The 17,647-nt window shown below is 36.6% G+C and overlaps 1 protein-coding gene across 1 annotated transcript; it reads left to right on the top strand.

Moving 5' to 3' along the window:
• The first annotated feature begins 983 nt into the window (after positions 1-983).
• Positions 984-17,399, top strand: LOC130958191 (probable copper-transporting ATPase HMA5). Its single transcript, XM_057885156.1, has 6 exons — positions 984-1,411; positions 14,296-15,675; positions 15,765-16,019; positions 16,086-16,208; positions 16,308-16,790; positions 16,893-17,399. Exons 1-6 carry the CDS (start codon positions 1,112-1,114, stop codon positions 17,307-17,309), a joined length of 2,958 nt encoding a protein of 985 aa, XP_057741139.1. The 5' UTR covers positions 984-1,111; the 3' UTR covers positions 17,310-17,399.
• The last annotated feature ends 248 nt before the right edge of the window (positions 17,400-17,647 follow it).

Here is a 17,647-nt window from a genome sequence, read left to right as displayed (position 1 = left end):
GCATGCATATCCTTCTCACAATAAGATTAATAAAAAAAGAGTAGAGTAAATTTCCAAATTTGTTTTTAAGATTGTAATGACTAATAAGTATGAGCGTATGGTTTAATATATTCTTTTGTCATTTTAAAATGTTTAATTTTATTGCTAAAATTATTACACTTCATTATTCAATTAATTGTTTATAATTACTGACATTATAAAAAAAATTAAGTTATTTAGCACTAAATTGAACTTTGATTAACGAAGATAATAGACAAAGAAAAAAAAAGAAGAAAAAGAGATTATCAATTTGAGAGTTGATCATATATATAAGTTTTTATCTATGATGGGTACATTAGAATTAATTATTAATATATATATTAAAATATAAAATATATATTAAAAATAATTAATTAATAATATACATATTTATATATAATGCTTTTGTAAAACTTTTTTCGTTAAACTAATTAATTAAAACCAGTTTGCTCAAGTAGTCTTGTTTGTTTAAAAAAGGGATGATGATGTTTCATTAGTACTAACTTAATATGTGTGACATTATTAAATTTACATAGTTGAAAAAAGATTACTCAAAAGGGAGAGTGGAACCGAACTTCTAATTTAATAATAATAAAAATGATATTTAAAAAGATGAGAAAGGACACTACTATAGATATACATACTCCTCCATTAATTGGTTGATGAAGCATAGCGTTAATTAAGGCAATTAGGAAATAAAATATAGATTTTGTTAGGTAGATAATTATTTTTAATAAATTGAATAAAAGAAAATAATTATTTAATTAAAAATAATTAATATAATATTTACATACTTATTGAATTGAACATCTGATATATTTATTGTTTATATTGTTTAATATTTTCATTGTCTACCTCTAATTTTCATAAAATAATTAACGATCAAAGACATTATGCTCTTACACGAGCTAACTTCATTTCCATAGACAACCCCACCACCCTCCTTTCTCTCTTTTCTTCTTTTTTTTTCTCTTTTCTCTTTGGATTCTATAAATAGAGCTAATAGTAGCCATAGAATTTATTCTCACGGTTAACAAAAAAGAATTCTATCTTAGCTTAGCTTGCGAAGCAAGAGATCGAAGATAGATCAATAATGATGGGTAGAAAGTTTGAGAGTTGGGACTGCATTAACAGCTTCAAGTGCTGTGGGAATCTGTCTCCTCAGCCACACTACCCCTCCATGACGACATATCCTAAAAGGATGTCGCCGGAAGCGGCAGTGGTGGCTGAAGGATCGGAGGCGAAAGCGGTGTTGAGTGTGATGGGAATGACATGTGCTGCTTGCGCTGGATCTGTGGAGAAATCTATCAAACGCTTACCTGGGATTCTAGAAGCTGCCGTTGATGTATTGAATGATAAAGCTCAGGTTCTATATTATCCATCTATGGTTAATGTAAGTATAATCATTAGTTTAATTTATCTCTATATATATAAGTGATGAATATAATCTCCATATTAGTGTTACACTTATTCTTGTTAGCTTGTTAAATTGCTTGTGTATGGTTTTCTTGTGCTTGCCATAAAATATTTGTGACAACTCAGAACTGTTGTATACTTTTTTATTTTCTTTGGTCAACTATTTAAGAGGTTCAGCTTACCAAGATAAATGATTTGAAAGTGTGAATAACATTTAAAATAGGTTTTTCTAAGAGAGAGAGAGAGAGGGGGGGGGGGGGGGGGAGGGGGGTGTTTGTGGCAATTACATTATTCTAAGTAGTTAAAAGGGATCCTATTAATCAACCAATTAAAAATATGTCACAAAAAAATTTAAAATATTTGGTAATATGGACCTTTTAATTAAACCTGAAAATTATTCTGAAGTGTGTAGAATATTAATACTTCGGAACAAAAAAATGTAAAATTGAGAGAATTATAAAATGATAATGTAAATAGATTAATTACTGTCGAATTTATAATTTTTATTATGTGTAAATTCTATCACTTTAATTTAAAGATGATTAAATTTTTATTTTCTTATTTTACTAACTTTTTTCTTTTAATCTAAAAGAGTTTAAACTTTGATCCAATACTTCTTACATGATCATTTATTGGAATGATATTTAAGAATTCTTTATTAAACTTAAGATATTTTAATTAAAATATGAAGTTTTTATTATATTAACTAATTAACTTTAGATTTATTATTATTTATTATAATATATACATTTAATTTGAAAAAAACAAATTAATAAACACATTTTTACCTGTTAATTACTGCACTAATACTAATCATAGCGTCATTTCTTCCAAGTTTTAATCCAGACTTTTAGCAGAACGAAGGACACGTTCTAACAAAGATGATTCATTTAATAATTATTGGAAAGTGATATTTTTCGTTGTCAATATCTTATGTGTGTGGGGATCACTAAAAAAAAAAAAGCATATTTCAAGGCATGTACACGTTCTACAATGTCTTTCGTCCAAATAATTAAGCAATTGGTTATTGGTCAATATCTTTTAACTTGTAAAAACGAAATCACAAAATCAATAACTGAATAACATTCTAATAAGGGAGTCACTTTGATAAATATATGTTTAAAATTTTTTTTAAAGGTATTTTTTAATAATTAAAATTTAATATATATAATTAATTAAATCGTATTATTTTTGTCAAAATTAGGTTAGATAAATTAATTTGACTGAAAAATAATGAATTAAATTTTAAATCGGTCTAAATTAATATTATTTTTTATAAAAATAACTACAATACTATTATTATAGAAAATGACTAAAATATTTTTATTATACATATTAATTTTGAGAATCCTAAATTTTAGCCATTTTTTTTTGTCGTCATAGGATTAGAATTTAGAATTTTCAAAATTAATATATATATATATATATATATATATATATATATATATATATATAAAATGATATTTTAGTTATTTTTTATAATAAGGATATTGTAGTCATTTTTTATAAAAAATATTAATTTATACTGGTTCAAAATTTAATTTATTAATTTTTTGGCTAAACTGATTTGTCCGATCTAATTTTAATAAAAATAACAGTTTAATTAATTATATGTGTTAAATTTTAATTTTTAAAAAATATCTTAAAATAAAAAGACATTTTTGACATCTTTATCTAAGTGGCTCCTTTCTAATAATGCTTTATATATGGCCGTGTTTCGAAAATGATTATATTCATGAATCATATATATGTTGTGAAATGGACGTGAAGAATTTTAGGTACTATGTGTTTCGAGGATTGTTTGAAATGGTGATGTGGGTTTGAACGTGAGCTCCAAACTCTTTCTGAGGCAGCATCCGATTTCTTCTGGTGTGGAGGTACTGCCGTCCGAGTTCTTCGCAAGGAGGTGGGGAGTGGTACCTGTAAGAGATTCCGATAAAGCATTGGGACTTGAATATACCTGTGGGTGGTCAGTATAATTATGGTAGAATAAATAACCATCTTTTGGAGTAGTTTTACCTTTGTTATTGGTGGATAACCGTCCCCTTTATCTTAGAAATTTGTTGAGATCTACCTTCTAGATGAGGTAGAGATAGTAGAAGATAATTAGAGAGGTAGTTACTTATTCAGATAAGTAGGGTCAGACCTCCCTTATTGTGTCCGACTTCTTATAAGGTCGGACAAGTAGAAGAGACCACCCTTTTTGGGTGGACCTTTATCCTTATTAGGCTTGGCTTTATTTTTTTGGGTCACGATATGAATAGGTTCCCTACTTGAGTCCAAGCTTTTATAAGGACGAGCTCAAGTATTTGTGGCTTCAGTTTCTTTTGTCGGGTACACTGCCTTTAGGAGGTCAGGTACTCGACGTGTTTCAAAATTTTGAACTATTGTGTCGTTTAATGACACGGTGTGGGTTACGCTGCAATTTTCTTGGGATCCATGCGCATTATTAAAGAGGAGTGTGAAATGTCTCTTTTTTCCTTGTGTCTTATAAATACTTCACTTTTTTCCTCTTCTTTTTTTTTTTCGTTAATGAAACATTCGCTCTCTCCTTTTTTCACTTTCTTTGTTCTTCGCTCCATCATTCGAGATTTCTCTATCTTGAACCCTTTTAGAGGATTTCGTTTGCGCTTTACGGGAGGACCGTTCACGTTTTTACCGTAAAATCGTGCCCTTCTGTCTTCGCGCATCTTTGAGGTTGGTATTCTTTTCTGTCTTTTTCTTATTTTTCTGTATTCTGGCATGTGTGAATGAATGGTAGTTGTGAAATATTGCTTGTGATTGTCACTCTAACTCTGGGATTTTGTATTCTTGAAAATCTAATTTTGATTTTTTGAAAAAAATTTGAAAAGATTTTCACTGTGGTTGTTTCACTGTTGCTATGGTCCTGTTCTTGGGGTGGTTTTATGCTGCCCCCAAATGATGTCATTTTCAGATAGAAGATGGCTTCATTTGTATTTGTTAGAGGTATTGTGTATCTATTTGCGTTCTGGCTTTTGGGAGGGTTTTACAATATTGGCCCGACCTCTTTTGTGATTTTGTTGATGCATGTGCTGTTGTTGTTTTTCGTCCAGGAAGTTGGTATCGACTTGTGATGTTGACCCAACCTTCTAATTGCTTAGCTTTCTTGGCTTGATTTGTAGTGATTATTTTTTATTTGTGTTGTACATGTAGCTTATATATCTCGTTCAATAGTTCACATCATGTCGACTAAAGTTCCGTCCGACTTGACATGGGTAGATTTATCTGTCCTTACCCCTGTCCCTATTGTTGATAATGAATATGGCAAGGCCTTTATTTGGTATCATAGGCTGTGTTCAAGTCAAGAGGATGAGATGAAGTAGGAGATAGTTGCTGCCGATTCTGAGGAGAGAGTCTGCTTTCCCCGACTTGATAAGTTGGAACGACATTTCATATATGTCTATGACTATTTTTTCAAAAAGTCAAGGGTTACCTTCCCTTCTGAGTTTGAATCTAAGGTCCTTAGATTTTGCAACATTGCCCTTACCCAATTACATTCTAATTCTTGGGGTTTCTTGAAAATATATCAACTTCTTTGTCGGGAACTAGATGTCCGACCTTCTCTCAATGTCTTTTTTTATCTCTTTGTGCTCACCAAACCCTTTAGTTCTAAAAAACTAGGATGGCTATCTTTAGGTACTATCCTATCTTTGCTATCTATAATGAGTCCTTTCATGACTTCAAAAATTACTTTTTTAAGGTTTGAGCTGTTGAGGGTGCCCGATTTTTTTTAATGATGAGGATGAACCCGTCTTCCCTTTGTATTGGGAAGATATCCCCGTGATAGTTAAGTATAACTCAGATGATTTAGATGAGGTAGAGTTGAGTGTGGTCGAGGTGTTTTAGGAGTTCTGGGGCCAAGCTCCTTATCTGGACAGAAAGAGGTATTTAGGGAACCGAGCCAACTTCAGTCCGAGCTAGGTAGTATTCTCTTCCCTTTTTAGATTCTACTTGTAAATTTATTGATGAGTAATGTTCTTTTATTTGGATGTTACAGAAGGATGGCTCCTAAATCAGTTGCCATGAAAATGCTCTATTCTACTAGAAAGAACATTGTTGCACGAACACATTCAACTGAAAGAAGCTGGTAACCTCGCCGTCCTGTCCTCACCTGAAAAGTTAGACTCAGGCCCTTCAACTTCTCAGAAGATTATTCCTGACCCGACCTCTCAATCTACTCCTCCTCCCGACCCGACCAAACAAGTAACTCGGCCTCCCCCTGTTGCCGTCGAACTAAATTCTAAGAGGCGCAAGACCTCGAAGTCGGAGAGTATATACGAGTAGGGCTTTGATGGCCTTGCGTAGAGTGAAAAGAATATCCTTCCTCATAGCTATATTAGCAAGGATGATGTGGCCATTAAAAGTCACCTTTAGCTCTTGGCCCGAGGTGGAGTTCGAACGGTGGGTATATGTGCATCCTTGGCTATGGAGTAGGAGAAGACTCTCCTCAATGCCACCCATAGTCTTTTAGTGGCCTCACAGGCCAAGGTAGCCTCGTTAAAGGAGACCAAAAAGGAGCGAGGAGAGGGATGCATTGCTCTCCGACCTTGGTAAAGTTCGGGCCAAAATCAAACAGGCAAAGGCAGCCTTGGCTATGTCAGAGGGTTTGAAAAAGAAGGTTGAGAAGAGTTATACCCGCATCTTTAGGGAGAAGCTTGATCTTGTGGATGAAGTGACTAAACTCGGGACAAATATGCGGAGCTCGAGGAGTCTGTGGCCAAAGGTATGGACGAGATGGTCACAAATCTGAAGGCCCAGTTCCGAGTTATTTCTCCCGAGGTGGACCTTTCCTTGATCAGCCCAAACAACATAGTGGTAGATGGAAAGGTCGTTTCTGCTTCCGATGAGGATGATGATACTCATTTGCTTGACCCAAAGGCTTCAGAGGCAGAGGTCGGCCAGACTTCTTAGGATCCTAATCTTCAACCCGGAGGCGAGGTCATTGGCGGTGAGCTCTTTCCTCCTCCAACTCGTCTAATTCCTGCCGTGACAGTCTCTGAATACGATCCGACTTCCTCTGTTCACGTCGAGAATGCTGCCATAGGAAAACAACTTAATCTTCTGTAAAGTTTGTTTTCGTAGCTTCTGAATGGCCTGGTCTGTGGGTCTAGTAGTTGGTTTTGAATAATTTTTATAACTTTAGAATATTATTAAAAACCTTTCTTCACTTGATAAGGATTTTAGGTTTTAAGTGATTGCTTCTTTTTTGAAATATATTTTAATACAGCTATTTTAGTTGAAAAATTTGCTTCGACAACTTTTAATGTAGCTATTTTTTCGCTAAGTTAGAGATGGTATCAGTGAAATAGGTTGGTCCTTTTTGGAGTTTGCCTATACAAAATATTACGTTTTTCTTTATAAGTTCTAACTTCGTGTAATCGAACTTTGCCAAGTTACTTTTACATTTTGTTTTTGTTCCAACTTGCTTTAGAGGTTGGTTTACGGATTGTTTTCATAATTTCTTACACTAATTTGTACCTCGTCGCTTTATCTTGCCTACTATACAGGTTGGTCAACAATTTTTCCGGTTTTTCGAGCTTAAATTAATGCGTTTGAGAATAGAAAATCTGGTAGAAGAGATATTTTATTACTGATAAGAAAAATGGGTTTACATAATTTTTCTACTAAAGATTTTCTCATAATCTCTAGCCCTTGCTGTGGTGCCTCATTAAAACCCTTCAGAAAAATCCTTTTCGAAAAAAAAACTATGAAGTTGGAAAAAAAAGTATATCAGGGAGCAAAGTTCACTTCCCTAACTGTAATACCTTTTTAAGTTACATGCCTGCCCCGACATTGGGAGCTCATTCCCTTGTAAGTCGGACAAAATATAGTAACTCTTTTCTAAGACCTCGGTGACCTTATAAGACCCCTTCCAGTTTGCTGCCAGCTTTCTCTCACTCGACTTCTGAACTCTTATATCATTTTGGATCAGTATAAGGTTGTTGAGGGCAAGACTTCTCTTGATTACCTTCCGGTTATACCTTAAAGTCATCCTCCTCTTTAATGCTTCTTCTTTGATCCGAGCTTGTTCTCAGACTTTTGGGAGGAGGTCGAGTTCTTTCTTTTGTGCTTGGATATTGACCACTTCATTATAGAATATAACTCTTGGAGATTCTTTAGTGATCTCTACAAGAATCAAGGCTTCTATGCCATAAGCAAGTCAAAAATGTGACTTCCCTGCTGTTGAATGAGGAGTTGTCCAATATACCCATAGAACTTGAGGAAGCTCGTCTGCCCATGCTCCCATCACATCTTGTATTCGGCATTTCAACCCAGCCAATATTACTTTATTTTCTACTTCATCTTGCCCGTGGGCTTGATGGTGTTCTAATGATGTGAATTGGTGCTTAATCTTCAGGCTAGTCACCAAATTTCTAAAGGTTGAGTCGGTGAATTGAGTTTCATTGTCTGTGGTAATGGAGTGGAGAACTCCAAACCTTATGACAATGTTCTTATAAAGAAATTTTCGACTTCGTTGGGCTGTGATGGTCGCTAATGGTTCCGTCTCAATCCATTTAGTAAAATAGTCAACTCCTACTATGATGTATTTTACTTGTCCTGGAGGTTGAGAGAATGGTCCGAGAAGATCAAGACCCCACTTTGCGAATGGCCAAGATGAGGTGATGCTGATGAGCTCTTTGGGAGGTGCGACATAGAAGTTGGCATGCCTCTGGCAAGGCGGGCATTTTTTGACAAACTCGACCGCTTCCCTTTGCAAGGTTGGACAAAAGAAACCGGCTCAAATCACCTTCTTGGCTAATGATCGGGCTCCTAAATAGTTTCTAAATATGTCATTGTATACTCCCTCTAGGACATCTCTGGTGTTAGAGGTTGGGATACATTTTAATAGAGGTGTTGATATCCCTCTTTTGTATAGAATGTTGTGGATCAGAGTGTAATTTTTTGCTTCCCTTATGAGTCTTCGTGCCTTCTTTTCATCTATAGTAATGATATCAAATTTAAGATAGTTGACTATGGGAGTCATCTATCCTAAATTTTGGTTGAATATGGCCATTACTTCCAAGCTATCATCTTCTTTTGACACCGATGGTGCGTGGAGAGTTTTCTGGATGAGACTTATATTGTTGCCTCCTGGTTTGGTACTGACTAACTTGGAGAGGACATCTGCTCGGGTATTGGATTCCCGAGCTATATGTCGGACATCTTCTAAGTACTTTTTCATGTTGGAATCTTTGACTTGATAAGTGCCATTAACTTGGGAGGTTATTACTTGAGAATCACTAAACACTATCAACCTTTTTGTCCTAACTTCTTTAGCCAGTTTCAAGCCAGCAAGTAAGGCTTCATACTCTGCTTGGTTATTAGAAGTAGGAAACTCAAATTTAAGTGATAGTTCAATCCAAGTTCCTTGCTCATTTTTCAAGATAACTTTGGCTCCACTTCCAGCTTTGTTAGATGATTCATCTACATATAGGTTCCAAGTTGTCGGAATTCCTTGACCTTTAGTGTATTCGGTCACAAAGTCGGGCAGATACTGGGACTTAATTGTTTTCCGAGTTTCATATTTTAAATCAAACTCGGATAATTCCATAGACCATTGTAGCATCCTTCCCGCAATGTCTGTCTTTTGTAGAACGTGCTTCATGAGTTGATTAGTTTGGACTTTTATAGTGTAAGCCTGAAAGTAAGATTTGGGATTTCTGGAGGTAAGGATAAGAGCATATGCGAACTTTTCTATCTTTTGATAGTTTAGTTCTGTCCCCTGTAGGGCTTTGCTCACGAAGTAGATGGGTTGTTATCTGTTCTTATCTTCTCAGACTAGGGTCGAAACTATAGCTCGGCTTGCAACAGCTAGATAGAGGATGAGCTCTTTTCTAGCAACAGGTCATGTCAGTATCGGAGGTTGACCCAGACACGATTTAAAATTCTAAAAGGCCTGCTCGCATTCCTAGGTCCATTCAAATTGTTTCCCTTTTTTTGAGTACTGAGTACGAAGATAGAGACTTCAATGCTGATCTTGCTAGAAATCTAGACAATGCTGCCAACCTTCCATTTAATTGCTGGACTTCTTTGAGACAAGTCGGGCTTTTCATTTCCAATATTGTTGTGCATTTGTCAGGGTTGGCTTCTATGCCTCTTTGAGTAAGCTTGAAACCTAAGAATTTTCTTACCTCTACTACAAAGGTGTATTTTGAAGGATTCAATCTCATTCTATGCTTTCTTACTGTGGAGAATACCTCGTAGAGGCCGGACAAAAGAGTGAAGTCGTCCTTGGTCTTGACGAGTATGTCGTCCACATATACTTCCATGAGTTTTCCTAAGTGGGAGAAAAATACCTTATTCATCAGTCATTGGTATATAGCTCCGACATTCTTTAATCTAAAAGGCATTACTACATAACAATAGTTAGCCTTCGAAGTGATGAAAGAAAATTTTTCTTGGTCCGGTTTATATATCGGGATTTGATTATATCTCAAATATACGTCCATGAAAGACAAATACCGATATCTTGAGGCTGAGTCAACCAAGGCATCGATGCTTATTGAGGTCGGTGTAATTGACACACATCTTTTATTTTTCATTCTACTTTTTTACCAAAACCACGTTAGCCAACCACAATAGATACTTTACCTCTGTTATGAATCTGGCTTCTAATAGGGCCTGCACCTATTCCTACACCACCTATGTCCTTTTGGGATCGAGATTCTGCTGCTTTTGCTGAACAGGTCGGACCTAGGTAGACAGCGAGCTTGTGAGACATGAGGTTGGGGTCTATACCAGGCATATCGAAATCTTTCCAGGCGAAGAAGTCGAGGTTCCTTTGTAAGAGATTAACGAGTTGTGCCTTTAGACCAGGTTGGCCCCCATACCCGTTATCTTTTCAGCACAATCCTTGATTTGCACACTTTCTATCTTTCCTTCAAGTTAGGGACGTAACTCTTTTTGAGTCCGGACACCACCAAGTTCAATAGTGTTAACTTCTTTATCTCTTATACCGCCTATTAAATTGAGGCTTTCATTGTAATATTTTCTTACCAACTTCTAATCTTCTTTTACGGTGGCAATTCCTTCTGCAGTTAGAACTTTTATGCATACGTGAGGTATAGAGACAATTGCTTCAAGGTGGCCCAGCCTATCAAGGTGTTGTAAGTAGACATAACGTCGACTACAATATAGTCGACGCTTATCGTCCTTGACCTCGTGCTCTTTCCAAAGGCAGTGTATAACGAGATGAATCCAAGAGGTCGGATTGATGTGTCTCCTAGTCCGAAAAAGTTATCTATGTATGCCTTTAGATCCTTTTCTTCTAGTCCGAGCTTGTCGGAGGTGGGTTTAAATAGAATATCTGTTGAGCTCCCTTGGTCCACCAAAATTCTATGGAGATTTGCATTGGCAAGGATTATGGTTATCACTACTTGATCGTCGTGGCCAGGAGTTACTCCTTGTGCGTCCTCTTTGATGAAAGAGATGGTCGGTAAATCGAAAATTCTATTGTCTTCTCAACTTAGTATACTTCTTCTAGATGTCTTTTATGTGAGGATTTTGAAATTCTTCCTCCAACAAACCCTCCATTTATCATGTGTATATGTCTCTCAGGAGTTTGCGGGGGTTGATCTCGCTGTCCTTCGTCATCATCATCTCTTTTCCTCTTTCTTTGATTGTCCAATCTTTCGGCCAGGTACCTACCTATGTCGGGGAAGGTTCGCTAAGTCGAGAATTTTTCTCCATGTTAATATACTTTTTTGCCCACTCTTGTACTTCGTACAAGGAAGTCGGGTGTCGCTTGGATATGAATTGGGAGAACGACCATTCTTTAAGACCATTAACCAACCCCATTATTATTGCTTTAGGAGGTAAATTTTGTATTTTCAAGCAGGCTTTGTTGAATCTTTCCATATAGTATCGGAGTGTCTTTCTGACTTTTTGTTTGACCCCTAGTAAGCTTAGAGCATGTTTCGCTTTGTCTTTCTGGATTGAAAATTTGGTAAGGAACTTCCTTGCCAGGTCATCAAAGTAAGTTACCAACTTGGGTGGTAAGTTATCGAACCACTTCATTGCAGTTTTAGTCAAAGTTGTTTGGAAGGCTTTGCAACGAGTTGAATCAGAGGCATCAACTAGGTACATCCGACTTTTGAAATTACTAAGGTAATGCCTCGAATCGGTTGTTCCGTCGTAGAGATTCATGTCGGGAGTTTTGAAGTTTTAGAGGACCCTGGCTCACATGATTCTTCAACAAATGGATCTTCACCTCCAAGAGGGCTTTTCTCCCTATCTGTCCAATTACCCCGTCTTCGGAGGTCGGATTCTAACCTCAAGAGCTTTTTCTCCAACTCTCTATGTCATCGTACTTCTTTTCGTAATTCCCGTTTAGTTTCTCGTTGTCGCTCAGTCTCCAGCTCGAGTTGTTCTAATCGTCTGTGGTAGCTGTGAACTAACCCTAGTATCTTGTCGGACAGGGAGGTTCTTCATCTTCGGGCAGGTGGACCTCCGAATGAATCCGTCGCGGATGAGGGTTTCCTGATGTTCCTTTCCTGTGGGGGAATTTGTTCTCTCTCGGGGTGGAGGTAATGCTAGCATCAGGTCATCATGGTGGGGCTCTGGCTCCGACTCAAACATTGTATGACCATCTTCATACTGATTGTCCGCCATATGTTGATATAGACTTTCAGGTCCCCGGTAACGACGCCAATATTCCAAGGATTACCTGAAATGGCGATTTGGGTCTGAATGTGAGGTTTAGACTCCTTCTGAGGCAACATCCGACTTCTTCCGGTGTTGAGGTGCCGCTGTTCGAGTTCCTCGCGAGGAGGTGCGGGGTAGTACCTGCAAGAGACTCCGATGCTTATGTTAGCAAGGGATTTGAGCAGGTTTTTAGTAGATTGAGACTTGAATATATTTGAGGGATGTCAGTGTATTTAAAGTAGAATAGATAACCACCTTTTGGAGTAGTTTTACCTTTGTTGGTGGCTAACTGTCCCTTTAATCTTGAGAGTTTATTGAGATCTACCTTCTAGATGAGGTAGAGATATTAGGAAATATTTAGAAAGGTAGTTACTTATTCAGATAAGTAAGGCTGGACCTCTCTTGTCGTGTCCAACTTCTTATGAGGTCGGACAAGTAGAAGATGCCACCTTTTTTGGGTGGGCCTGACTTTATGTTTTTGAGTTAGGGCATGAATACTATGTTTTTTGGAGATAAATTGTTTAATTGTAAAAGAATTACAACATAAATTTTTGAAACTTTAGAAATATCTAAGAATTTATTATATTACATGCAGAAAGAATTTATTATATTACTACCATAACATATTGCATGGTTAGAAAATATTGTCTTTTAAGAAATAATAATAATAATAATAATAATAATAATAATAATAAACTTAGAGTACTTGTTATACCCAAACCTTCTTTTTAACATAGTTTACAAGCTGTTTCAATTATGTAGCAGATTTATTAAAACTTACTACATTTACCCTTTAAAGAGAAAGGGGGGGTTGTTTATTTTACATAGGATCAAAAATAAGAAGCAAGGAGAACAATTTTTATTTGATTTAATGATCACATTTTTATATATAAATTATCAAAGGGATTTGGTACAACAAAAGTGATTCACATTTTAGTACTACTTAATTAATAATGCTGCCCACTTGTTAACCAATATGCTTAGCTTTTTGTATTATCGTATATCTTCTTTATGGTATGAGGAACTTGATGATTAGCAGACATATCTAATATCACTTTTCATAGTGGATTATTTACGATATAATAATAATAATAAAAAGGTGAATGCTATCTTACCCTCTCTAAAGTAACATGTAAGTTATCCTCTCTGATGTGTCATATCTTAATTGGGTGTTTATTTTAACATGAGTTACCTTCTCCACTCTTTCGTCGTCGTTGCGTCTCCCAAGCATCACCGTCTCATTGGTGTTTTGTTTTCTTTTCCCAAATCATTCTTCTAGAAAAAGTACTCCAACTCTCTCTAATTGCGTTTACTCCTTCCCACTGCTTCATCGTCCTCATTCAGCCTCCCAAACATCACCGTCTCATTGGATATCTTATTTTATCTTGCCAAATCATTTTTCTAGAAAAGGTACTCCAACTCTCTCTAATTGCTTTACTCCTCCCCATTGTACTCCTTCATCGTCGTTGTTACGCCTCCCAAGCATCACCGTCTCATTGGTGTCTTGTTTTCTCTTCCTAAATCATTCTTCTAGAAAAGGTACTCTAACTCTCTCTAATTGCGTTTATTCCTCTTCACTTCTTTGTCGTCGTCGTTGTGCCTCCTAAGTATCACCGTCTTATTGGGTGTTCTATTTTCTTCTTCTGTCAGGCCGTCACCGTCTTCTAAGATATTATTAACTCTGATGAGATTAAAGTAACTCAGGTTAAAATAAACACCCAATTAAAATATGACACATTAGAGAGGGTAACTTACATGTTACTTTAGAGAGGGTAGGGTAGCATTCACCTAATAAAAATATATAGAATATATATTCACTACTAGCACGCCTCATGAATTCAATTCGTTGGTTGATTTCATTTTTAATGGATGTCCTTGTAACATGTTATCGATATGCATACTCCACTTAACTCTTTCCTGTGGCCATTAATTTCATTCTCACACAGCAACTTGCATGAAATTCTTTCAATCAATATTCCTGTAATGATTTTATCCTACAATTTAACCCAGTAACTTACAAGTCTTATGATTGATCATTTTAAATCTTATCAGTAGTATTGAAATTCGATGAATATTAATACACTTTATAAAAAGGATATAAATTCTAAATCTCTTATATTTTAAATTTGAATCACTAATATAAAATTTAATAAATGAAGGGCTAAAATTTATTTAACTAATATTTAATGCATGCAGGTGGAGAGAATATGTGAGGCCATTGAAGATGCAGGATTTGAAGCAAAGCTTATTGAAGAAGAATCAAATGATGAACACCCTTTTGAGATATGTAGAATACACATAAGGGGCATGACTTGCACTTCTTGCTCTTCAACTCTTGAATCAGCTCTTCAATCCCTTAGAGGTGTGCACAATGCTCAAGTTGCATTGGCAACTGAAGAAGCAGAAATTCACTATGATCCTAACATTGTAACCTATGATCAACTCAAAGAGGCTATAGAGGACACTGGATTTGAATCCATATTAATAAGCACTGGAGAGCACATAAGCAAAATACATCTTAAAGTTGATGGAATTAAGAATGAACAATCAATAAGTGCTATTCAGAAATCTCTTCAATCTCTTCCTGGAGTTGTAAACATTGACACATATATTGACATCAACAAAATTTCTATAGCTTATAAACCTTACATGACAGGGCCTAGAACCTTCATTCAAGTCATAGAATCTGCAGGTTCTGGATGTTTCAAAGCGGAGATATTTCCGGCCGAAGAAGGAGGGAGGGAGACACATAGGAAGCAGGAGATTAAGCAGTACTTCAAATTCTTCATTTGGAGTTTGGTTTTCACCATTCCTGTGTTTCTAACATCAATGGTTCTTATGTATGTACCTGGAATTAAACATGTTCTTGATATCAAAATTGTGAATATGCTTAAAGTTGGACAGTTATTGAGATGGGAATTGGCTACACCAGTGCAATTCATCATAGGAAGGAGATTCTACATTGGATCATATAGATCATTGAGAAAAGGCTCTGCCAATATGGATGTGTTGATTGCATTGGGAACCAATGCGGCATACTTGTATTCTGTTTATGTGGTGGCAAGAGCTGCATTCTCAAGAGATTTCAAAGGCAATGATTTCTTTGAGACAAGTTCTATGCTGATTTCGTTTATTCTGTTAGGGAAGTATTTAGAGGTGTTGGCCAAAGGGAAAACATCTCAGGCCATTGCTAAGCTTATTGACTTGACACCTGATACAGCAATCCTGTTGAATCAAGATGGTGAAGAACAGATTGATAGCAGGTTGGTACAAAAGAATGATGTGATTAAAGTTGTTCCTGGCGCCAAAGTTGCTTCGGATGGAATTGTTATATGGGGCCAGAGCCATGTCAATGAGAGCATGATAACCGGAGAGGCAAGGCCGGTGGCAAAAAGGAAGGGTGACATGGTGATTGGAGGCACAGTGAATCAGAATGGAGTCTTGCATGTTAAGGTAACAAGGGTTGGATCAGAGAGTGCCCTGTCTCAGATTGTTCGACTAGTCGAGTCTGCTCAGATGGCGAAAGCTCCAGTTCAAAAACTTGCTGATCACATTTCTAAGTACTTTGTTCCTCTTGTAAGCATTCTACTAACTACTAACCACTTTTAATTTTGATAATGTTCTTGAGTTGTGGACTAATTTCTTCTTTTTTCTGTTTTTTGCAGGTCATTCTGCTTTCTTTTTCAACTTGGATTGCTTGGTATTTAGCAGGAAAGCTGCATGCATACCCAAAATCATGGATTCCATCTTCCATGAACAGCTTTGAGCTTGCCCTTCAGTTTGGGATATCGGTAATGGTCATTGCATGCCCTTGTGCTCTAGGCCTAGCCACTCCTACAGCTGTTATGGTTGGTACTGGAGTTGGTGCAACTCAAGGTGTGTTAATCAAAGGTGGACAAGCTCTAGAAAGTGCACATAAGGTTAGCATTGTTACTTTACTTTGGTTATATCTTTTTACTTCATTCTCAAGTTTCATAATTTTGCAGGTGAATTGCATTGTGTTTGACAAGACAGGTACTCTCACAATTGGGAAGCCAGTGATTGTAACTACAAAGCTCTTCAAGAACATGTCAGTTCAAGATTTCTATGAACTTGTTGCAGCAGCAGAGGCAAGCCTTCTTCTACTACTAAACACTACACTTGTTTACCTTTGAAACAATGTCTCTAAACAACGGTTATGTTATTGTCAAAACTCAAAACTAATATAGGTGAATAGTGAACATCCCATAGCCAGGGCTATTGTTGAGCATGCCAAGAAGATCATCACAGAAGATGAACAGAATCATACCTGGCCAGAAGTGCGCGACTTTGTTTCGATATCAGGCCATGGAGTTAAGGCCATTGTTCAAAACAAGGAGATATTGGCTGGGAACAAAAAACTGATGATGGATCACAACATAGCCATTTCAGTGGATGCTGAAGAAGTTCTAGCAGAAGCTGAGAGATTAGCTCAAACTGGGATTTTAGTATCCTTAGATGGAGAAATAGCTGGAGTCTTGGCTGTATCTGATCCATTGAAACCTGATGCAAAGGAAGTTATCTCAATTCTCAAGTCCATGAAGATCAAAAGCATCATGGTCACAGGTGATAACTGGGGTACTGCTAATTCCATAGCTAGACAAGCTGGTATTGAAACTGTTATGGCAGAAGCCCAACCTCACACTAAAGCTACTCAAGTAAAAGATTTGCAGGTACATACAAATTTCATCTTTCTTAATTCTAACATATCATAATTTGATAGTTCCAACAACAAGGGTCAAAATGTTAACACTAAATTCATGTGATTAATTCAGAATTCTGGCTACACTGTGGCAATGGTGGGAGATGGAATCAATGACTCACCAGCACTTGTGTCGGCCGATGTAGGAATGGCGATTGGTGCTGGCACAGACATAGCTATTGAGGCAGCAGACATAGTTTTGATGAGAAGCAACTTGGAGGACATAGTAATAGCCATAGACCTTGCAAAGAAAACCTTCAACCGAATTCGCCTCAACTACATTTGGGCACTTGGTTACAACCTCTTATCAATCCCAATTGCTGCAGGCATACTTTACCCTTCCACTAGATTCAGATTGCCACCATGGATTGCTGGGGCTGCAATGGCTGCCTCTTCTATCAGTGTTGTTTGCTCCTCCCTCTTGTTGAAGAATTACAAGAGACCAAACAAGCTAAACAAATTGGACTTAAATGCTATAAAGATTGAGTGACAAAACTATTTACATCTCCATTGCATAAAGTTGTATATAGAACTACTCTCTGAATGTGATAAATGGTTCAATGATACAGATTTTAGTGAAGTCTATTCTTGTTCTCTATGTTGATTACAGATTTTGGAAAATTATAGAATAAGTCCACAATTTTTTACTAACCATTTATCACGAAAAGCTGTTTCGGGTTTAGTTAATTTTCTTTTCCACCATTTGAGGAAAGAAATGGGCCGCTTGAGATAGGGGAAGAACCAACATCAACCATGATTTGACATTTAAGAAAGTCAAATATTTGAATGACCCCACCTTTTTGGGAGGATTAATGTTCAGTGCATCAT

The sequence above is a fragment of the Arachis stenosperma genome, chromosome 10 (assembly GCF_014773155.1).
Source record: "Arachis stenosperma cultivar V10309 chromosome 10, arast.V10309.gnm1.PFL2, whole genome shotgun sequence".
Lineage (NCBI taxonomy): Eukaryota > Viridiplantae > Streptophyta > Magnoliopsida > Fabales > Fabaceae > Arachis > Arachis stenosperma.
This window is presented reverse-complemented; position numbering and strand designations above follow the sequence as displayed.